General features: G+C 44.7%; 1 protein-coding gene across 2 annotated transcripts in view; it reads left to right on the plus strand.

The window, feature by feature from the left end:
* CCDC6 (coiled-coil domain containing 6) overlaps positions 1–24,514 on the plus strand; it is a 149,392-nt gene that overhangs the window by 107,029 nt on the left and 17,849 nt on the right. Inside the window, exon 9 of one of the 2 annotated variants that reach the window (XM_060034953.1) lies at positions 721–2,077. The exons of the other annotated variant lie outside the window; for it this stretch is intronic. Within the exon in view, the coding sequence (XP_059890936.1) occupies positions 721–915 (195 nt within the window). The 3' untranslated portion in view covers positions 916–2,077. Of the gene's footprint in view, positions 1–720; positions 2,078–24,514 lie in introns of those variants that run through there. 2 annotated transcript variants of the gene reach the window in all.

The raw sequence follows: 24,514 nt of genomic DNA on the forward strand, positions 1-24,514 counted from the left end.
TGTCCGCACCTTCACAGTTCACTGACCCTCAGTATTCTTCCTGGAATTAGACTTGTTTCTAGTTTCATCCAGAATTTTCTTTCCTGGAATTAGAAGGAACCTTAAGTGTATCTGGTTCAGACTCTACTCAGGGGAGTGTTTTCATGAGAGCTGGTTATGTAGTTGACTAATAGACCGGTTAGAAATGTCGCTAATAGGGGTTTGAGAACGGGGTAGAACTGAGGGTATTCCCAATGAGGGAACCTTGAAAAGAACCCCATTCTCTAAAAAAAAGCATGTAAGATATTTCTGAATCTGTTTTGCTGGTTTGATGAGCTTTACATTAAAGCAGGAACGTTTTGGGTCGAGCTGTAGCTTTCATGACATTGACAACTTGTCTGAGGGATGGAAGGAGCTGGAGACATACAACGAACAGAGAAGATTTAAGGGGAGGACGTGACAGCTGTTTTTCCAATTTTAGGACTGTCTCATCGAAGTCCAGTCGTTTGATCGATGCACGTTTCATAGCGATTTTGCATAGCTTTTTCATAGATGTCGGTGTAAACTCTACCTTGTTGAAGTTTTCCTGACGGGTTCAGAAGCCAGTAGGGATGGACAAGGACCTCGCTGGTGTTTGGTCTCTGTGGGTCCGCTTTGGGGCATCCTGGGCTCCGAGTCACGCTGGGTTAGGGATGAGCCGTCTGTGCCTGCTCTGACCTGCTGTTCCTGTCCTGTCTACAGAGGCCTTCACCACGGAGGAGCAACAGCCCTGACAAATTCAAACGGCCCACGCCGCCTCCGTCTCCCAACACACAGACCCCCGTCCAGCCTCCGCCACCTCCACCTCCGCCACCCATGCAGCCCGCGGTCCCCTCGGCAGCCACCTTGCAGCCCGCCCCCTCGCAACATTCGGTGCACCCCTCCTCCCAGCCTTAATGCATGTGCGCAGTCCGAACCTCACGTTGGGACTCGTTCGTGCAGTGGAGCCGTCGACTCAAGACGCCACAGGCTTCCTTCCCTGGCATATTCGGATCTGACTTATTTGCACTGAGGTTATCTAGGCTTCACTATTCATTGTGTTGTAAATGTGTGTCGGAAACGCAGCCAGTGTTGTGGGTCTACAACACTAAACAGACGACTTTCTCCATCGGTGTTTTACTTGAATCTTCATGTGCGTCCATTCCCTGGCTGGGACGTCGGCTATTCGACTATTTGGTAGTTCAGCAGCGGTGTGCAATTTTTTTGCTTGGCCCCAGAGCTTCATTTTCCTGGCTTTTAGGTTTGTAAAATAAAAAGGGATATCTTTTTTATATTTTTTTTCCCCATGAATTTGCAGAAAGTTACTGAGCTGTTATTACTCACCTCTCCCCCCACCCCCATTAGAATAGTGTTTACCAAGCATACCAGTAATTCAGCACTACAATTCAGACCTTTGAAAATCTAGCTCTCACTATAGAATGGGAAGTTGGATGCATCAGTGCCCAAGACAATGTTTAATAGAGCTTTCTACGGATACACTTTGTATGGGTTCTTTTCAGTATATCTCAACATCCATGTCTCTTGTAAAACAGATCTCCTGAAGTATTGGATCACATGGCTGTACCTTTTCCACATACATGGGATAGATAATTGTCGTATATCTGGGTGTGAGTCTTTCTTTATCCTTGATGTTACCCTACCCAAACTGGCCCTCTCACGTGAGTCGATACCTGTTGTCCTACCCGCCAGTGGTTGCGATGGCTGATTAGGATGTGCTGTGTGATTTCTGCTGCAGAAGGCAACGTGATGGTGACAGAAACAGCTCATTTCCCTTTACGTTCTTTACTCGCGTTCCCCTAAAATAGAGTTCGAACAGATATTTTAAAGGTGCAGAGTACTATGAGAAAATACTATGTGAAATGAACATTATAGGAACATCTTGGCACAATGGCCAAAATACTTTATTGCTGGCAGGAAAGAGGCGTAGAGGAAAGTGGCACATTAGCCTTGAGGACTGCTTAGTTCGCCCAGTCAAAGCAAGCGCAGTGTACAAAGAGGTATATCCTGAATGCGTCATTTCCATTCATTTAGCACAAATAAATCGTCTGGTTTCACTCTACAGTGGAACGCCGTGAGTCAGTCTTTTCTTAACACTTGCAACACCTTTATTTTGGCTTTTCAGCAGTTACTGTTTTGTACTTTGGTAGTAAAGTGATTTTTACCACCTGTGTTTGCATATTTATATATGCCGTGGACAAAAATAACTTACTAGAGAATGTATATTTTATGATGAGAATGTGTATCTGTTGGATATAATCAGAGAACTGAAAGTTAATTTATCCGTAATTTTGAAGAGTCCATGTTTTGTGACCGCCATCTCTAATAGCTAGCTCTTTACTGAACACACTCCTACCCGTAAGGAACCATGACATTGTAGATATTTAATGTTGTACAGTAGAGAAACCTCCATTTTTGCCTTTGAATGCATAGTTACAAGTTACAGAATGAGAAGAGGTCTCGTCTCACTGGCTAGTCGTGTTTGACTAGCATCTTAAGAACTTGAGAGTAAAAGCAACAATAGGATTTTTTTTTTGACTCTTTCAGTTTCCACCTCCAAACTGAGAGTGTCACTCCTCAGTCATTTGAAAGGAATCGTAGGTCTCTATAAATTTTATTTATAATGTGTGATATACATAATCACAGTACAGTTTTCAAATATGCGGAAGAAGTTCGGCATTTAATTATTGAGGCTTGAGGTTTTTAATTCAGTCAGATGGGGTCCTGTCCAACCCGGGGATTTCACCAACGGCTCACCGTCCCTCCTGGCACCTGGCCATTTTGAGGAATTCTGAGAGCAGGCGAACAAGTATTGCCTGCATCGTACAGTTCTCGGTTTTTCTTACAGGAGAAATGGTGTATGTTTACAAGAATCTTCTATGAGACTATAGATTTCAGTGCTGTTGAGTAGTGTCTTGCACTCAAACAAGAAAGTCCAAAATGTAATCATCTTCCCTCCACTTGCTAACAATTTAGTGACCTCCTGAAAGCACAAAAGTCAAAACATTGCCCTGTGGTGACTGAAAAAAGCACTCGGAGTGAGCAGACAGTTCTGATAAATGCCTTTTGGAGACAGGTTCTTGACATCCAGACTTCTACAGAAATGTAGCGCCGGTTTCCTTAGACTAGTTGTTTCACTGCAAAATAAAACACAGCTCCTTCCAACAGCACTTTCTCACCATAAATCGAGTTGCCTCTCCCGGTGGACATTCTGGATTGATAGAACAAACACTACTCTCTTGAAATGATGCTGTTTCATGTCCTGTTCGAGTGTTTTATGACCCCGTGTGGAGCCTGTCACACTTGGGCAGTACCTGCTGGGGCAGCTCCTTGGCCATGGTTTAGCCCCCAGGGACCCCGAAGATTCCAACCCCAAGGCCACGAGAAGCTGACTTACCTGGGGCACTTCTCGGGGGGGCTGAACTTGGTTCCTGCTATTCCTGTTGCCCACCCGCCCAGGGCAACCCCGGACTGACTCCCAGAGGCCCCAGAGGCCTTGGAAGGCAGGTGGGAGCCACAGCAGGTTCAGTAGCTTCATTTTCCTGTCTTGCTGACAGAGACCCTTGGCTACCACTGTGCTGCTAGTAGGATAAGTACTCTTCGCCAGATGACCATGCCTTTTATACAAAACCAAATTACTTTCGCTAACACCTGAGGCCTCTCTGGGCTCTGAACTGCTCTCTTTCATCCAGCATGCTGGCATTCTAGACATTGGGCAGATGGTGGAAGTATTTCAGATTTGATTTAACTTGCTCCTTTGTTCATTGAAAGGAGTTTTAAATTCTGAGCTCCTGAGAGACTGACCACAACCATGGAATGAATGTGTGACCAGAATGTGGCTTTGACACCAAGTGCTTGCTGCCCCTTTGTAATCGGCTTCTAACTGATTTGACCAGAAATAACGGATAATGTGAATTTTCGTTAACTCTTCAATTGTAGGAAGATAGAATATGTATCGCCCTCTGTTAGGTAGACACGAACTTTTCCTGCACGAAGCCTTGCTTGTAGAGGAAGCCCAATAAGGCAAGAAAAAGCATAGTAACTTGTGCTTGGAGAGCTCACTCTTTATCTTATCAGTATAGAAGAAATATTTCTGCGTAACTTTATCTTCTATCTAGTACTTGTCTTATAGGTAACCAACACTGAAAACTTTGTAGTGAGGACTACCAAAGAAATACATAGTAAAACAACCTTTTATTTCCAAATTACTAAAGACCCAGCCATCGACGCTGCTACGTGAGTTCCATGCTCAAGAGCCATTGTAAGAGATTAAGGGGTTTTTAGGTTTGGGGTTTTGTTTTTTTTTTTTCTTGTTGTTGTTTTTGTTTTTTTAGTTTTCTTTTTTCCTTTTTCTCTTTTTTTTTTTGGTGATAAAACATACACACACAGCTGTTAGCATAAAATTATGGGGGGCGCGCTTCAGTACGCTCAGCAGTTGTGGTTAACTGTTGAGCCCCGGTTGCCTCTCGCTAGGCCATGGGAGGAATCCTATGTGCATGATAGCGTGGGTGCTGTGTGTGTGCACATGTGTGTGCATTCATGCCTTAACTCGGGTTACCGCTCAACTTTAGTTCTTCACTTAGTCTGCACCGTCATCTAGATTGTTCTGTACATCTCGATCTGAACTTCATCCTGACAAAAACAAAGTTGCAGGCACACCAGTTTGAGAATGCATTCCTCCAGCAGAGTGTTGGATCAGGTTGACCCTGAGCCTTCTTTGGACTTTCTTTGGAACTAGGCATGGACAGCAAAAGTGGACTGTCCCATGGAAAGACATCAACAAGGAAGAGAGGACAGCCAAGTGCTATAGCGTGTCTCTGGCCTCTGTGTATGTGTGCTCACTGTACGTCGTTCATGATAGCTTGTCTACAACTTGACTAGGTTGGAGTTCTGGTAATAGTGGCAATCTTGACATTCTTGGTCAGAGTTTAGAGAGATGTAAGACTTCCAATTAATGTCTTATTTACTTCTTTATGTTGATTAGTCTTTGATACATGTGCTGAATCAGAAACCTAAATAAAGATAATTTTTTAAAATGAATCTCTTGAGCTTTATACCCTATCTCTTTCTTTCTGGTCTTTGAGTCGGAAAATGAACCTTGTTTCCCTGTGATTTCTGATAGATATCCAGCTTAGATTCTGAATACTAAAGGCTGCCTTAGAAAGTGAACTTAAGATGAGGACACAAAGGGATTGGTACCGCTCTGTTTCTTAATCAGGATGCTGGTTACCTGGATGTATTGAGTTTTTGAAAATTCATTGAGCTGTGCGTTTATGATCTGCGCACTGTCCCGTATCTGTGTTGTATTTCACTTGAAAACCGTACACCTAGGGGATTACGAAAAGGAAAGGAAAAGCACACTCATTCCCAAAATGTTATGTATAAACAATTAGATATAGGTATATACACGCACATATATTGTCAGGCTTTGGAAATTACACTCAGTATATTAGCTTATTCTTAAATGTTTAAGTCTGTTTGTATGGTTTTCTCTTCCTACGTATAAGAAGCATGGCTTTAGAATGAGTTCTAGGTTTGAGTACCAGTTCCTTCACTGGCTCAGTTACTTAACCTCCCTGGAACTCAAGTTTCTTACCTGTAAAATAACAATACTATATGCCTTGCTAAGATGAGAAAATCAAGATGAAACCCTCTAGTACAGGCCTTCACATATACAATAAGACACAAGTCCTTTCCGTGTCCATTCCTTTAGGTAGAAAGGTAGAATGAATATTTGGGGTGATGTTTTATACACCTTGCATTTTAGGAAGCCCCTAGCAGTTAGTCCACGTTCTGGAGGGGAAAAGAACAGACTTAGGATCCTGCCCTAGGAGCATGGCCTTCAAGAACACAGTTGTGATATCGTCTTAGGAGTGCGAGCTGTTTAAATCTAGGTCCTTTTCCATATTAAAGAGCTAAATAAACCTTGAGTTAGTCTTGACTCACTCTGGCTTAAGCAAGATATCATATTAACTATTAGTTAATGAAAAGAGTTTTGAATTTGATTTGTCATTTGGTGAATTGACCAAAATCTCAAAATGCCTCTGTGCTCATGGCAGCGAGCTTTTAGTTGTAACTTGACGAAAATGTTGACCAAGAAATTCCCCAGGACCTCTGACTTTAGGACTCGGCTGCACCTGCCGGCTTCAGTTTTCTAATCTATATAGTGGAGATAGCCGTTCTTATTTCATGTAGAATTTGAAGAAAATGGGATTCAAAACGAAGTGCTTTAACAACATGTAAGTTATAAAGTTTAAGCTATACGTACACTTTTTTTCTTTTAACACCTTTTAGAGGCTGCGTGTCCACGTGGTGCTTCTAAGATTGAAACGGTGGGTTTAGAAACTTTTTTTGTGTTTACGTAAAACTCGGTAGGTAAATCTGGGTCCTTGTATGGGCTATTTAAGTTAAAAAATACTTGGGGAAATTCAGTTGTATTCACTAATGTCTAATTCAGGCCCAAACTTTTAAACATTCTCTTTAGAAACAGGAAGACGCCAGTGCGTGGTAAATATGGCCAAACGTTTCTGTCAACATGAGACGTTGAATTTCTGTCCTTTAAAGTATTTTTTTCTATCTTTCACATCACCCCCATTTCCATATTACATTGAATCCTTTTGAACTGAATGTATTTAGATCTTTTTCTAAAGATCGTATTTTCTGATACCCTACTCATGATTGAGTGCAACTTTCAAGATTGCTAATTATCCCAAAAAGAGAGCTTAGTAATTAACCTGAAAATTTTTCATCTTAAAAATCAAGAAAAGGAAAAGCCAGACTCAGAAGTGAAACAAGATGATAGGATTAGTAGACAAGGATGTGAAAACAGCCATTATAAAACATTCTTCGTGCATTCTAGAAGGCAGAAGAATACATGAGCATAAGGAAAATGAAACGTAAAAAAGCCTCCAGTTGAACTTCTAGAGACAAAAAATACAGGATATGAAATACGTAAAGCAACAAAAAAGTCTTTTGTGGATTCGTATTTGTGTTCTTTAAATGTTCCTTTGAAAGGCAACTGCTGAAATTCCACTTAAGCCCCCTTAACCTACTTTTCTCCCACCGCATCTCCCCGGGGTAGCTTTGTCTGGGTCCTGGTGAAATGCTATTGGGAAATCATTAACCCGGGGAACTGACTGACTACTGCTATCTGTTACTTTAATGTTGGGCACGAAGCCTCAGATGAAGGTACCCAGGTACGGTAGAAAGTGTCCTGTGGGTTCAGGTCTGGCCTAAGTCCAGTTTTCTGGGCTTTGGTTTCCTCACCTACAAGATAAGAATGAGAATGTGTTACCGAGTCCAAGCTCGTACTGCTCACCAGGTGACAGGCCGGTACGTCGAGAGATGAGTTGGAGCACGGAACAGCGACTTTATTTGGAAAGCCAGCCAACTGAGAAGATGGTGGGCTAGTGTCCCAAAGTACCATCCAACCAGGGATAGAATTCAGGCTGCTTTTATACTGAAAAGGGACGGGGGGTGGGGCAGGATGGAGGTTGGTTGGTGCAGGCTTTGTGGCGCTGGGATGCTCTGTTCTTACAGCGGTCCACATAGATCTGGCCACTGTGTTCCCTGTGCACCTCCAACCGGACAGATGTTACTCTCTGTTCTGCAACTTTGCATCTCTGAAGGTCAGAGCCTTGAGAGTCCTCCTGTGTATTTCAGGCTGTGGGCAACATTCTTTTCCAGAGGTGCAGAACCAGCACAACTGAGTACAGGCCACAGAGCACAGGGGTTAGAGCTAAAGGAGTAGATCTAATATGCCGTCACGTTTGTTCTTCTCTGTTACAAATGGGGTGGTTGGGATCCAGTGAACATTGTTAAAACATGGGAGCGTTAAGAGTCTTCATAGTGTCGCTTCTTAACTACTTCTAGTATCATTTCATTCACTCTACAGCTGTTTTAAAAATACTGCTCACGCCAGCTGTCGTGTGCGGTGCTGGGAATTCGGGGGATGGGGCGGGGGGAGAGGGGACATGAATACCGACTTCTTTCCCTTTTGGCGTTTCCCAGTGTGGTGGGTGCTGTGAGCGGGGCAGCAGTGCGGTGGGACCCACGGCATTAGAAGAGAGGGAGGGTCAGAGAGGATTTCCAGAGGAGTCGATCTCTAAGCACATTCTTGAAGAACAGGTGGAAATTGGGCGAAGAGTGTTTGGGGCAGAGGGAATAACGTGTGGAAACCTGCAGGTCTGAGCATGACACAAGTGGTGACTGTTTGGGTTCCCTGAAAGCAAACTGAGACAGGGACTTGGTGCAGGGAGCTTCCTTGGAAGGGGAGTCCAGAAAGCGGAATGAGAACGTGGAGAAGGTGAGGCCAACAAAGGGTGTGCAGATGAGCCCGTTAGCATTGGGGGGCAACTGCAATTCAGTCCCACTGGGTGTCCCCGAGGAAGAACTGAGAACGTGCCTCAGTACTATCCCACCAGAGGACAGGAATGCTGTCCAATGCACCTACTCCTTCCTCCAGGGGTTGAAGGTGACCCCGGGGAGAATGATTCCCACATTTGAATTTTCTCCGTTGTGTGTGAGGCTTCCTGGAAACCCTGAGACAACAAAGCCAAGGGTGGCTGCCCCATAGTTTTGTTTGTTCGTTTGTTTAGCACTTAATCTGCACTTTTGAAAATCCTGTGTCTGGGAATGGAGGTATCGATACCATAGTTCTGAAATGGTCACGTTTTGAAACTCAGAAGTAGTGTTATATCTGAGTGGAATGCATATTTACAAACTCCCATTGCTTAATAACCAGGACGCAGGGACATGCGTATGTACAACACATATTCATGGGAGAAAATATCCATCAACGATGACAAGTTTTTACAAAACATACACCAGCCCCAAAATAGCCATGGGATTCTGTTGACACCAATTATTTGGACCAAGCTTCTTCATCAGATCACCTTGTAGACACTAATTCAGGTACCACTGTCCCGGATCTTGTGGTCAGAGTTGTCCCAGAAGAGGCAGCTGCTTGTGTGATGTGGCTTAAGGTATTGGACAGGTCCCTTCAACCGAAGGTATCTGTTCCTCACTCTGCCCATGCCCATCGCCCTCCTTCTAGGTGCAGGGACTCCCGCAATTTTATTATAATCATTTACAGGCATGTTTGCTTGGGACCATGGTAAATAGTCAAGGATGTACTTCAATAAGAAGGATCCTTTACTGAGGCAAAATCTGTCAGTTACAAACAAGTCATGGAAGACCACAGTACCCCCTCCTCCCTCCAAAAAGAACACGGAAAATGAACATACAGAACCCTCTGTAAAACACGGCAATGCTTTCTTCTTAAGGAGAACCATATTTTAATCTATTTAAGGCCTTTCACAGGTATTTACGAACCAGAGTTCGGCTTACAGGGTGTTCTCAGTCTTCTGCAGAATCTTGTGTTTACCAGCTCCTCATGGGTGGTCTAAAGAACATAGAAATGAATTAGTGCCGTTTGCTGAAGCCAAAGCCTGAGCAGATGACCCTGTTTCTCAAGACAACAGAACCATACTCTATGCTTTTTTAAAAAAAATAAATTTATTTATTTTTGGCTGTGTTGGGTCTTCATTGCTGCATGCAGGCTTTCTCTAGTTGTGGTGAACAAGGGGCTACTCTTCGTTGCGGTGCACAGGCTTCTCATTGTGATGGCTTCTCTTGTTGCAGAGCACGGACTCTAGGCACGCGGGCTTCAGTAGTTGTGGCACACAGGCTCTGTAGTTGTGGCTCATGTGCTCTAGAGCGCAGGCTCAGTAGTTGTGGCGCACAGGCTTAGTTGCTCCGCGGTATGTGGGATCTTCCCAGACCAGGGCTCCAACCCGTGTCCCCTGCATTGGCAGGCGGATCCTTAACCACTGCACCACCAGGGAAGTCCCAGAACCGTACTCTATGCTTAAAATGACCTTCCTGCAATGTCCTTTTGGAGGATGTACCCATGGGTGGAGAACTATAGAGGAGATGAGTCAGACAGGGTTGTTGATAAGTGTCTGCCCTCTGGGAAAACAAACCTTGGTTTGTATTGCTTATGGATGTTCATGGTGTAAATACTCCCCACCGTGGCTGATTTCAAGCCACCAATGTGAAGTCACTAAACTTGGAGAGAGAGGTGCAGTAGTAATAACCTTAAATGCATAGTAATAGTAAAATGTAGTCAAATAATTAGGGCGCGGGGTGGTTTGAGTATTTGTTACCTATGTGTTTTTTTAAACCTGTGGGGTTTCTTTGGCCCCACAGCGAGGCATGCGGGATCTTAGTTCTCCTTCCAGGAATCAAACCCGTGACCCCTGCAGTGGAAGTGCGGAGTCCTAACCATTGGACCACCAGGGAATTCCCTTCGCTTGTATTTTCAATACCATCTTGTAAATTATCTTAAATAATTTAATTTTTAATAGCATCTGTGTTTAACAACCAGCTCACAAAATTCCTGGCAGTTTAACAATCAGCTCCCTTGAGGCTTTTGAGCTTGTTCTAGGATACCTGTGGGCCAGAGGTCAGGGGAGCCTCCTCTATCGGAGGCCTCTGGTGTTTATGTGTCCCACTGCAAGGGCAGTGGTGATGGTAGGGAAAGTGATTTACTTGAGGGCGCTTAAACCCCAAGCACAGGTGCAGGCTCTGAGCAAGCCTGGGTCTGGACTTGGCAGAGGGCAAAAGGTTGAGGGTGAGACTCCCTCAGGAATCTCAAGGCAGCTGAGGCAGCTGCTCTTGCGGGAAGGATCCCAGGACTGTTGCCTAGACCCAGGCACACTCAGGCGGCACAGTTTCTGCAGTCACAGTTTTCCCCCTACTCTCCCTTTACCTCCCCTCCCCACCATCCTAGCTTTCAGCGGGACAGGAGGTTAGAGCTTCATTCTGCAGAAGCAAGGGCGTTACCGGCTCTGCGGGGTGATGGGTTCTCCCTCAGCTGTCCTCGAGACGGGCTGCCTCTCGTCCCGTTCCTCTTGGTCTCGGTTGGACTATCAACTGAGCAAGACACGTAAAGTTTCAATAACTTGCCCAGAATCACGCGGTAAGTGGCAAGGCCAGACCGTCTGGCTCCAGATCGTGCAATCTTAACCACTTGATGGAAAAGAAATGTGGTAACGGGGTGGGTGTATCACCATGAGGCAGGCAGGCCTCACAGACTTAAGGAATTCTGGTGCGGTGGTCATTGGCAGCTGCCACAAAATCCTTAGGAAGATGTGTTGGGATATGGGAGCAGAGGAGTGGGGTTGGAGGCGTTGGTTCAGAGTGGAGGGAAGGGAAGCCTGTGAATGTTGTTTGGAGAGGTGCCCCATTCATATGTGTGTTTAGGTGTGTGTTGGGGGACTGACTGGGCCCTCAGAAGCAGAGAGGCTTCCTCTCTCTGTGCCTAGTCGAGTACCTGAGAGACCAGGGCCACCTGGATCAAAGCAGAAATGGGTCCAACACCCCCTGGATAGTTGGTATTAAAGGATTCTTGTTCATTTCTTTTCCAGCTGCGATAATGGTATTGTAACTGTTTCCTTTTTTTTTTTTTTTTTTAAGGTTTTTATTTTAGCCAATGACTATTTCCCCTAGAACCTGGGCCCCAGATCCCTGAGAAATACCAGGACCATGGAATGAAGGTGCTGGGGAAGGCTACAGAGATGGAAATCCATCCGGGGAAGATTCCAGGTTTACCGTGAGACCTTTCTCATGGCTTTAGGCAGATTAGTTACTTGGGGGAGCTTTGTCCTTAAACATGAGTTCAAACGCTTACTCAGCAGAGCCATCAGAGATAGGGTTGCCTGAGAGGTCACAGAGTATAACTGCAGAAGGACAGAATTCCAAGCAACAGAAGATGCAGGTTACAGATAGACTCACTTTTGCCTGGCTCGTGACTTTATGGAAGTTACTAAATCTCTCTAATTTTGCTTTTTTTTTTTTTCTGTTTTTTATTGATGTGTAAGATGCATTCATCCTATTGTTTATCTGTAAATAAAAATAATATTTCTAAAAGATCTGTATCTTTTAGAAGTTCCTAAATAAAATACTTACTGATGCAATGATATGGTATCATGGGTTCTCTTTGAAAAGGTTCACTGAGGGGGCAGGTGGTAGGCAGGTGGATGTAGGTATAGAGGAAACAGGAGAACAGGATGGGGAGCATGTCGATGCCCTAAATTCGGTGATAGACGCCTGAGAGTTTGTTATACTATTCTCTACACTTGTATGTTTAAGACTTTCTTAGTAAATTTTTCAGAAATGGAAGGGAGGAGATCAAGAGATTTTTAAGGATGGAAGGGGAGAAGGGAGTCTTGGGAAAGTGAGAGAGATGCCGCCATAGAAGATTCTAATTTTTGCAGGAAAGCGGGAGCGTTCTGTACACCACCCTCCAACCTGAGAAACCTGGGGATAAGTTGCTCTGAAATGAGCACGTGTATCTGGGTTTGGGAGTTGTGGACTCTGGGCAAATGGCTTGGAGTGACTGATAACCTGGTGAAGTTCATCACAAGAGAATGTCCTCTCCTTTTTTCCATTTTGTTCTCATATCTACATTTCTGCAGATGGCGGGGCTGGCTGGCATGGTGGGGCTTCCCTTTCGCTTGGGAAAGGCCGCTGCTTGCAGGTGTCCCATGGGGTTCTCGTTTTTGAGTCGAGACGTGATGTCACTGTCACTAAGTTTTGGGTTGGCCTTATGGAACGTTGGGACCACAAGAGGCTTGGGGTGAATTCATACAGCTTGGGAGTCCTGAAGAAGGTAATCAGTAACGAGGTTTCTGAAGAAATAGTCTATACTTAACTGAGTATTGAGTGAGGCTCCCATTAGCATACATGAGCTAACAACGAGATTAGGGAAAGAAAATCACTTTGGCTTTTCAGTCTCTTTGTGGGACTCTGAGGTTCAACTTGGGGATGCTTTTTATTTTATTTTATTTTTTAAGAAATCCAAGAAGAGTTCATTTTATTTTTTTATTTTAATTCACACTTTCTTTTTTTGAATTTATTTATTTATTTATTTTTGGCTGTGTTGGGTCTTCGTTGCTTCGCACGGGCTTTCTCTAGCTGCGGCAGGCGGGACCTATTCTTCGTTGCAGTGCACAGGCTTCTCACTGTGGTGGCTTCTCTTGTTGCAGAGCATGGGCTCTAGGTGCACGGGCTTCAGTAGTTGTGGCACGTGGGCTCAGTAGTTGTGGCTCACGGGCTCTAGAGCGCAGGCTCAGTGGTTGTGGTGCACGGGCTCAGTGGCTCTACGGCATGTGTGATCTTCCCGGACCAGGGCTTGAACCCGTGTCCCCTGCATTGGCAAGCGGATTCTTAACCACTGCACCACCAGGGAAGTCCCTGGGGGTGCTTTTTAAATTGCTGGACTTTCCCTGTGGGGAGTGTTCATCACTCATTGTATTAGCCTTTTAGGTTATATAACATATATATAACCCCAGGTCGGGTAGCACAATTGGGTATAAATCAAGGTGAGATGCAGAATAAGGGGTCAGTCCTCCAAGGGTCCAGCCCTGAAGTGTGCTTAATGTCCGGCTTGACCAATTTCAGACCTTGGGTGCAGCTTCTACCTGGCTTGTCTCACTAACCCTAGGTCAGTACTTAAGAATAGTAATTTTTTAAAAATTCAATGGCTACATGGGTGTGGACAGCGCATTTCTGATACTCCCAGCTTCTTCTCTTAAAGGGATAATCACATATTTCGTGTTGGCTGTAAAAGCGAATGGTTTAATAAAACTAAATGTAAAGAAATGTTGGCTGGGGCTTCCCTGGTGGCGCAGTGGTTGAGAGTCCGCCTGCCGATGCAGGGGACACGGGTTCGTGCCCCGGTCCGGGAAGATCCCACATGCCGCAGAGCGGCTGCGCCCGTGAGCCATGGCTGCTGAGCCTGCGCGTCCGGAGCCTGTGCTCCGCAACGGGAGAGGCCACAACAGTGAGAGGCCCGCGTACCGCAAAAAAAAAAAAAAAAAAAAAATGTTGGCTGGAGGAAAGCTCTTAAATTCTTTACTCTCCTCCTAGCTTCCCCCCAAGGGTAGAATTGGTTCATTTGACTGGGTGAGACTTTGGGACAGTGACATTGTGAGCCATGGAACCAGCAAAAGTTTGATTAGATTCTTCCGGTCCCCAGATTCCCAGCCACCTTCCTCATCTGAAGAACCCTGTCTTCAAATTCTGTTCCCTCATCTGGAAAAGTTTGGTTTCGGATCCTTGGTTTCCTTGGTCCTAAAGAAAATACTTCAGTGGGAGGGAGGGAGACGCAAGCGGGAAGAGATATGGGAATATATGTATATATATATAACTGATTCATTTTGTTGTGAAGCTGAAACTAACATACCATTGTAAAGCAATTATACTCCAATAAAGATGTTAAAAAAAGAAAAGAAAATACTTCAGAGACTAGTTGGGCTCAGCTCTCCAGAGCTGATTTACCAGATGGCAATTGTAGCAGCTTAAAGGGGAAAAGGAATGATTTTATTTGTAAAGCAATTAAAAACCAAGTGCTCTTTAATGTTACTTACTATCTGTGTTTTAGGAAAGCAAATGCCTTAAATTGGCATTAAGATCCTCAACTGTTAAGTAATTTTTATTACCATTTAGATAAAGTGCATCTTATTCATGTTATTGGCTTTTTTTTAATGCATTCAGAGTCCCTCCAAAGGTTAGGTGGGAAATACCCACATTTCAGACTCTGAGCCAGGTTTGAAATGAAATATCCATGAACCCATACCCTGAGTTGCATGTTTGTTTGTTTGTTTTTGCGTGATAAATGGAATTCTCTATAAGCTGGATCGGCCTATCTATGTCTCTGAAGGAAAGTTCAGTCTGTATCTAAAGAGGGTGCCATGGACTCCCCTGGTGGTGCAGTGGTTAAGAATCCGCCTGCCAATGCAGGGGACATGGGTTCGAGCCCTGGTCCGGGAAGATCCCACATTGCTGCGGAGCAACTGAGCCCGTGTACCACAACTACTGAGCCTGCGCTCTAAAGCCCGTGAGCCACAACTACTGAGCCTGCACACCTAGAACCTGTGCTGTGCGGCAAGAGAAGCCACTGCAGTGAGAAGTGCACCACAGTGAAGAGTAGCCCCTGCTCGCCACAACTAGAGAAAGCCCGCATGCAGCAACAAAGACCCAAGGCAGCCAATAAATAAATTAATTTTTTAAAATTAAGAAAAAAAAATTAAAGAGGGTGGTAGCGCTCATCCGATTGACCTCTCTGATCAGCTGATATGAGGTGTGGCTCCCCCAACTTTTTTTCATTGCATCAAAACATATGCTTTTAGGGAATTCCCTGGCAGTCCAGTGGTTAGGATTCCAAGCTTTCACTATGGAGGGTATAGTTTCAGTCCCTTGTCAGGGAACTAAGATCCCACAAGCTGCATGGCGTGGCCAAATTAAAAAACTAAAAAAATATATGCTTTTGTTATAGCTACCCGTGTGTATTTTGAAAGCGTAGGAGAGAGACTGGGCCTTGGGACCTGAGTGCCTGATTTTAGATATTGGCTCTGAAACTCAGATCCTTGGACAAATTGCATAACCACTCAGAGTCTGTGTTCTCATCTTCCTCATAGAGTTGTGTGGAATAAGTATGTTCCCACAGTACAGATAAAGCTCTAGGACAGGAACCTAGAACTTAGGACAAGTTAAACCCTCAATATACAAGAACTATTATTATACATTTCTGCATTCCCTGGGTTTACCATTCCAGCATTGTCATAATATTAAGTTCTAATGATAGATGCCACCTTAGTTTCTCATACCTCTAAGTTTTTCTTTTTCTTTACTTTCTGAAAATGCAATTAAAAAAAAAAGACAGTTGCAGTCTTCAAAATTGACTTTTCTTGCTGGTAGTGGTGTGTGAAAGACGCATCCAAACATGTAAGATTACCTTACTGATTTTTTCTGAGTTTTGTTTAGTCTCCTTTGTCGTGTCTTAAGAATTACTTATGTGCTTAATCCTTGTCAACTTCCCACCTGGAAAATGTGATACTGTTACCGAACCAAACTTGGGTCCACTCACCCGTGTACAGCAAAGCCAGTCTGCTGACACCGGCTTGTGGTAAAGGAAAGTGCAGGGTTTATTTCAGGCACCAAGCAAGGAGTCCGGGGCAGCTAGTACTTAAAAGACCCAAACTCCCCAAAGGTTTCAGGGAAAGGTTGTTAAAGACAGGGCGAGGAAGGGGATTATGGGATGCGTGATCGGCTCGTGGACATTCTTCTGATTGGTTGGTGGTGAGGTAATTGGGAGTCAGCATCATCAACCTGGTTCCAACCGGTTTGGGGTCTAAGTGCTCGTGGGCAGCATCAGTTAACTTCTTCCACCCGGTGGGGCTTTCAGTATCTGCAAAACAGCTCAAAGGATGTGGCTCAGAATATTATCTATAACCCTTGAGGAGGAACTAAAGGTCCTTGGCTTTGCTTAATGGCTAAACTATTTTTATTTTGTCTTGCTTGACTGTTTTCCTTTCTTTCTGCATTTTTTCACTTCTCTGATTAAATTTATTCTTTGACTAAAGTTTTTCTATAGACAAAAGGCAGGTGGAGGACATGATGGGGGGGAGGTCCTGCTCAGTTACAATGACTTGCCTGTCCGACCGGAAAACTGAACAGAACTCTTTACCTCCGAGGTCCATGCCTGTATCAGCCACACAAGTTTCCCCAAACTTGCCCAGAAATTGAAACTGGGCCAGAGTTGAGCTGGTCGGGCAGAGACACTAGGCAACAGCTTTTGATGACTGTTCTCTATCACTTCCTCTCCACTGCCCCCTACCATGCCCAAGCCATTCTCATCTCTTTAACAAACAGTGGGCTGATTAAGGACAGGAAGTTAATTTCCTGATATCTATCAAGGACTGAAGGGCAGTCCTTTAGTTCCTGGTTGCCAATTACCTTCACTTGAATGAACCTTCCTGCCAGAAGCCAGTCCCCCTCCCGCAAACATCCTGTGCCTTCCAGTAAGCGAAAACACCAGCAGGCTCTATCTGATGTTAACAGTATTGTCGAGGGATGTTCAGAGCCCGGACTTGGATGTATGCTTCCTTCTGCTGCTCTGAGAGTGCTGGAAGGGGCCGTGGGCTTGTGAGAAGAGAGTGTTGCTTCTTGAATCTTACCGATTGAGGATTCGCTGAGTTTTCTTACTTGCTTCACGGACACCTTCATTCAACACACATTTATCAAGCCAGGTTCTGCTTCGTAACAAAAACACAGGGAACTCCCTGGCGTTCCAGTGGTTAGGACTTTGCGCTTCCATGGCCGGGGGCCTGGGTTCTATCCCTGATCGGGGGAAAAAACCAAACCAGCTTCTTGAGTTGAAGTTGGGGAAAAATACTTGAGAAACAGCTTGCATACATAATCCCATAGGGTGTTTTTTTTCATTTCTTATAATCACTGGCATTTTTTAAACTACAGCCCTTTTCGAAATTTGAGAAATAAATGTGAGAGGTCTGCCTCCTGCAATAAGAATGGATGTTAGAGGCAAAGTATTTAAGTTTGTATAACATGGATTGCATCAAAATGAATGGAATAAAAGGAATTTGCCAAGGGGAGGTGGCTTGAGGTACACTTTTATTTTTTATATATATATATATATATATATATATATATATATATATATATATATATTTGGTGTGGAAAGACCTAGCAGTTCAAGAGTAGCCCCTCTCATCTCCCCCAGTGCCTGAATTTTCCTTGCTGGTTCTTCAGGGTTAAGAGCTGTGATGTGAGGCAGAAATCTTATCCCTGGAAAGGACCCAGTTCTCGGATTGGAGTGGGGTGTGTTGAAAAGTGCATAAACCGGGCGTCAGGTGACAGAGTTTCAAGTCTTATTTGGGTTTTTTTTCAAGTTTATTTATTTATTTATGGCTGCATTGGGTCTTCGTTGCTGCACACGGGGCTTTCTGTAGTTGCGGCAAGCGGGGGCTACTCTTCGTTGCGGTGCGCGGGCTTCTCATTGTGGTGGCTTCTCTTGTTGCAGAGCACGGGCTCTAGGTGCGTGGGCTCAGTAGTTGTGGCTCGTGGGCTCTAGAGCACAGGCTCAGCAGTTGTGGCCCGTGGGCTCAGTAGTTGTGGCTCGCAGGCTCAGTAGTTGTGGCGCATGGGTTCTGCTGCTCCGCGGCATGTGGGATCTTCCCAGACCAGGGCTCGAACCTGTGTCCCCTGCATCGGCAGGCAGATTCTTAACCACTGCGCCACCAAGGAAGTCCCTCAAGTCTTCTTTGGTCACTTGCTTGCTCTGGCCCTGGACCAGTTCCTCAGCATCTCTTGGCATCCAGCATCTAGCTGCGTGCGTGGCACATAGGAGGCGCTCACAACTCCTTGTCCTTCTGTATCTTACCCACTCAAATTGCCTAAACCACAGATCTGGCGCTGTCCTGGGCTTCTTGCAGTTCCCCCCCCCCCCCCCCGTTCTCAGCAGGCGGTAAGTCTGGCCAGTTTTACCCGCTAAATGCTGCCGAACCTGCTCATCCTCTGCACTCCTGCCCCAGGCCAGTTCGTCCTTATTGTTCATTGGACCCTTGCAGGAAATAGTTTCTCTGTTCTGGCCTCAGGTCCTGTTCCACCAACCACATCTCGCTCCTGATTAGAATAGAAGCATTAGCCCCATCTTGCCTGTAGAATGAAGTCTTCAACATAGTAAGAACAGCAAGCACTTCCATCGTTCCTACTGTGTGCTCTTCTAAATGTTCCATGCGTGTTAACTCACGTAATCCTTGCCACAGCTTTATGTGAGGATGACTGTTCTGATCTTCAGTTGACTGCGTAGAGAGATTAAATAACTTGATTGGAGTTAAACTGCTAGTAAGTGAGGAAACAGAACATTAAAATTTTGTGGGGCTTCCCTGGTGGCGCAGTAGTTGAGAGTCCACCTGCCGATGCAGGGGACACGGGTTCGTGCCCCGGTCTGGGAGGATCCCACATGCCGTGGAGCAGCTGGGCCTGTGAGCCATGGCCGCTGAGCCTGCGCGTCCGGAGCCTGTGCTCCGCAGTGGGAGAGGCCACGACAGTGAGAGGCCCGCATACAGCTAAAAAAAAAAAAAAAATTTATGTATCCCTGTTCAGTCTCAATCTTGTCTCTGGCCACTTCTGCCTTGTTTTTTTGGTGTTTTTTTTAAAAATATTTATTTAATTATTTGGCTGCGCCGGATCTTCGTTGTAGTATGCAGGATCCTTCAGTTGCGGCATGCAAACTCCTAGTTGCAATCCCTGACTAGGGATCGAACTCGGGCCCCCTGCGTTGGGAGCTTGGAGCCGTAGCCACTGGGCCACCAGGGAAGTCCCTGCCTTGTTCTTTATTCTCCAGCAATGCAGGCTCCATGCTGTTCTCATCCCACCCATATCCATTCCTCGTCCTCCCATACTTTTGCTCCTGTTAATAGCTCTGCTTGGAACACCTTTCCTGTTGACTCCTTGGCAAATTCCTACGTCTCCTTTCAGACTTGACCCTGGCCTCACCTCCTCCATCATTCAGTCTTCCCACCTGGTTGCCCTTGTGCTCCATGCACATCTCTGAGTATCTGAGGTGCTGCTTTGTGTTAGGGATGAGACAGACGATGGAAACCCGGATCGAGAGGTGTGGTCTTCAGGACCTTAGGGCCCTTTGGGGAAAAGAGGCAAAAACCTTGGAGCAGAACGGCATGAGCATCCCAGACAGATAAACACCCGGCGCTCGGAGAGGACTCCAGCCCGGAGTGTGGGGAAACTAGAAACACAGATGGGAAGAAACTCACAGATGGGAAGAAATTCACAGTGAGGAACTAGGGCGAGGAAAGGCTGTCTAGACAGAAGGGATGGCATTTGCAAGCTCAGAGCCAGGACAACCCCTCGTAGGTTTGGGGAAATAACTGAGCGTGTTCATCTATTTACTTGTCTCTCCCACTTGGATGAGCCCCTCAAGGATGTCAGATCCCTTCTGCCTTCCTCACAGAGGGCTCAGTGGACATTAGACTAGAACCCAGACACCAGAATCTCTGGGATCCTGTCTCCATCAGTTAAAGATAAGGGCCGCGTGAGGAGATAGCGAAAGTCCTTTAGATTTTCTGAGATTCTATGAACCCCCTAAGGAAAAGAAGGCAAGCAAGAAGGCCTCAGTTTGGATAGCCTGAGAGTCCCGGGAAGCTGGAGGTGATGCCCAGGCCCTGATTTTCACCTGTTGGTGAAAAAAGAGGGTTATGGGGGGATTGTAGTTGAGGCAAACTTAGCTGCAACATAATTTCCCTCCTACAGACGGGAAGCAGAAAGCGTTTTGCCAGCATCCCTGGCCTGAGTGTGGAGTCATCTGTGGGGCTAGTCAGATGTCTGAAAGCCTCTTCTTAATGCAGGGTCTCTGTAGAGACTTGGAAGACCGAATACACAGTGTCCAGGATATAAATAAAAATGTAACCCTGGCCCACAGCTTGCTGCAATCCACCCAGGAAGCCAGGCTACTGTAACCAGTAGTAGCAACAGTAACCAGTTGCTACAGTAACCAGTAACCAGTTGCTACAGTAACCAGCAACAGTAACCAGTCCAGGAAGCCAGATCATAACCCCTGTGGCAACTGGTCCCAAACATCCAGGACTTGATTAATAATTGACAGCTTTGCTAATATTTGCACCCACTTCTAATTTAGGACAGACAGGAGAAAGCCAATATGTCCCCCCAACCAGTCACACAGGAGCCCCCGCGTCTAGCCGGCCTGTCTATTGCTTCCGCGTGCTAACAGCCTCCAGTCAGGGCATACCCGAAGCCTTTCCCTTTTTGTTCCAATAGAAGACTTTCACACTCTTCTGCCTGCTTTTGAGTTTTTGTCAAATGCAGGTGATGGCGGTCGACTCCTTTGCTAGAGCAAAAAGCTTTGAATCGATAGCCTTTGCTTGTTCTCATCTGGATGGTCTTCATTCATTTCCACAAATTAGAAGAAGTTCCCTGAAGCTCTGGGTATTCTATTTATTTTTTTCACTCTTGGATCCAATTTCCCTTTCTTTGAACACTGGAGAACGTTTTTTGCCAAAGTTTTTCAATAATTTGCCCAGACCCACCCTAAACATTGACCAGGATTGGGCGTGTTTGTGCTGAAAAGAGCACTGTTTTCTCTGACATGAGAGATAGCACCTGGATTCCCAACTCTGCCCTTGGTGCTGTGAGTCAGCAAGTCTCTTAGCCTTTTTATACCTCCATCTCCTTACCTGTAAAATGGGACTAAGAAATGATTGCTTGCTTAAGTGTTGGACCATACCCCATGGTCCTTAATGTTTACAACTAGAGGTGCACCCCTCAGCACTTTCTTACAGTCAAATAAAAACAAATGTAGATGAAGGTATGGCGAGCCATTATTTGAAAAGCCTATTGCAATGGGGCGGGGGGCACTGTTGCAATAGAGAGAGCACAGGGAGACCAAGATCTGTAAGAGTCTCAAACGCTGTGTCAGACAGGTTTGGTCAGGAAGGGCTATTCAGTATTTTGAGGCTGGCTTGGGTTGAAAGTGGGTCAAAGTTCAGGCGCCCATGGGGAAGGAAGAAGCCAGAGTAAAGTTAGGTCAAGTCACATTAGCAGGTATTTTGTCCCTGTTGGTCAGTGGGGGTCAAACAATTCAGCTAATCACTGATGAGACAGAGAAGGGGAACTTGGAGCTTGTGTCTGGCTTCATCCTAGGTAAATACAGGGGTATCCATGAATCTTATCTAAGTTACACGAAGGATGTTTTTTTCCTTCTGATTTTATTGAGATGTAATTGACATACAGCACTGTATTAAGTTTTAGATGTACAGCATAATGATTTTAAAAAGTTTTTATGGGAGTATAGTTGCTTTACAATGTTGTGTTAGTTACTGCCGTACAGCAAAGTGAATCAGCTCTTATATACATATATCTCCTCTTTTTTGGATTTCCTTCCCATTTAGGTCACCACAGAGCATTGAGTAGAGTTCCATGTGCTATACAGTAGGTTCTCATTAGTTATGTGTTTTACACATAGTAGTGTACATATATGTCAATCCCAATCTCCCAGTTCATCCCACCCCCCCTTTCCCCCCTTGGTATCCATACGTTTGTTCTCTACATTGGTGTCTCTATTTCTGTTTTGCAAATGAGTTCATCTGTACCATTTTAGAGATTCCACAGATAAGAGATATTATATGATATTTGTTTTTCTCTTTCTGACTTACTTCACTCTGTATGACAGTCTCTAGGTCCATCCGCGTCTCTGCAAATGGCACGCTTTCATTCCTTTTTGTGGCTGACAGCATAATGATTTGACTTACATACATCATGAGATGATTACCACAGTAAATTTTGTGACCACACATCATCTTATGTAGACATAAAATGAAAGAAATAGAAAAAAATGTTTTTTCTTATGATGAGAACTCTTTGGATTTATTCTCTTAACAACTTTCATATATAACATACAGCATGTTAATTATATTTACCGTGTTGTACGTTACATCCCCAGTACTTATTTATCTTCTGAAGGGTAGTTTTTTGCAGTAAGCCATTTTGATGCATAAAAGCATAGGGGGGTTTCTTGACTGCTATTTTCTAGGAACATAGGGCTCAGGTAATGAATGGATGAATGGATGGATGAATGGATAAACGACATGTGGTATAGGTACTCAACAGAATATTATTCAGCCTTAAAAAAGGAAGGAAATTCTGACACATGCTGCAACATGGATGAATCCTTTTTCTTTTTTTACACCTTTATTGGAGTATAATTGCTTTACCATGTTGTGTTAGTTTCTGCTGTACAACAAAGTGAATCAGCTATGTGTGTACATATATCCCCATATCCCCTCCCTCTTAAACCTCCCTCCCACCCTCCCTATCCCACGCCCTAGGTGGTCACAAAGCATCGAGCTAACCTCCCTGTGCTGTGCAGCAGCTTCCCACTAGCCACCATGTATGAATCTTGAGGGCATTATGAGAAGTGAAATGAGCCAGTCACAAAAAGACAACTACAGCATGATTCCACTTATGTGAGGTATCTAGAGAAGCCAAATTCATAGAAACAGAAGGTAGAGGGGTGGTGCCAGGGGCTGAGGGAGGGGAGAGTGGGGACTTAGTGTTTAATGGGTATAGAGTTTCAGCTTTGCAAGATGAAAACCATTCTGGAGACCGGTTGCACCACAAGGTGAATGCACTGAACCCTACGGAACTGCACTTACACTTAAAAAGAATTAAGATGGTAAATTTAATGTTGTGCGTATTTTACCACAATTAAAAATTTTTTTTAATTCAACATTGTCAGTCCCTCCTTTTGTTCAAGATGAATAAATATCATTCAGCACTGAACAGCTCAGAGGTGATCCTGTATCTCCTGAGTGGGCAGAAGCATCTAAGAATTAGTCTCCCGAGGACTCTTGTTGGTGCTGTTCTTGCAAAATCAGTTGAACCATCTATGGAGAGATGGCGGCTAAGATCATCTTTTTAGTCTTACTGATCAGGCACCTTATGAGAGGGATAACTAGAATGAAAAAGAAATATTAACATAAATAGTTAAAGAGCTCGGAGGTGGACCCCGGGGATATCCAGTCCAGTGGATACCAGGAGATAGGTGGATGGAGATCTTTTGGTAATGCAACGCTGCTCATTGAGTTTGTTGTAGCCAAGCTGTCAGTGCGCTTGGCAATGCTGTTCACGGTCTTGGTTACCTCTCTTATAAGGGCGTGCATGACCTAAGCATTTTACTAGACTTTTTTTGGTAGCCAAGAGTGCCTTTTCCAGGGAGAAATCTGTCCCTTGCATGGGCTGCTGTAGGGATAAGTCCTTCAAGGTATACATCAAGTCAACAGGGCTTTAAACTGTAGTATTTCCTCAGATGCTGGCGGGGTTGGCGGGGGTGGGGGTGGGGGTGGGGGTGGGAACGCCAGCTGCAAGGCAACCTAGAATTCCAGTAAGAATCTGGGCAGTTGTATTTTAGTTTTTGGTGATGCCAAGGCAACAGGGAGGGAGGAACATTGAAAATGCTCGTTTGTATGGTTGTAGGCAGCTTCGGAAGGAAAATAAAGGAACTGAAAATTTAATAAGGTTTGACAATGCATGCAAGATGATAGGATCTAGTCTAGTTTACAGGTGCTCATATCTATCAGTTACCTGCAATTTACAAAGGCTTAAACTAGTTCAAAAACAATGACCAGGGCCAGAATTTGGTAATCCACAGGGTATGCTATAGTTTTCCAATGAAACACAAAAATTCTCTCCATAGTTACCTCTGTTTTGATCAAGGATAATCTCAAAGGAAGATTATTCTTTTTTTTTTTTTAGAAAGATTATTCTTGATCATAAACTAAAGCTCATCTCATTAGATATGGCCTGATTATTTACCCAGGCATAACAAGAGTGGTGCTTAATGTATAGGCCTTTTAAAGTTTGCTTTGCTGGAAGTCTTCATAACGAGTCTTAGAATGGACCTTTAAAATCTTCTTGAGGCTGGGAAGCCAAGCGGAGAACTAACCATCAGGTTTCACCTGCATTACCCATAAATTTGGGTGTATTCCTCTCTTCTCAAGGTCCCTCAGATAGCCCAGCTTTCCTGGGCCCACCAGCAAGAGTTCATCTCACTCACTTGTAAGCTGGGAACCCTATAAGCCACGTACCACACTGCTTTTCCCAA

This window comes from Delphinus delphis, chromosome 16 (genome assembly GCF_949987515.2).
Source record: "Delphinus delphis chromosome 16, mDelDel1.2, whole genome shotgun sequence".
NCBI classification, from domain to species: Eukaryota; Metazoa; Chordata; class Mammalia; order Artiodactyla; family Delphinidae; genus Delphinus; species Delphinus delphis.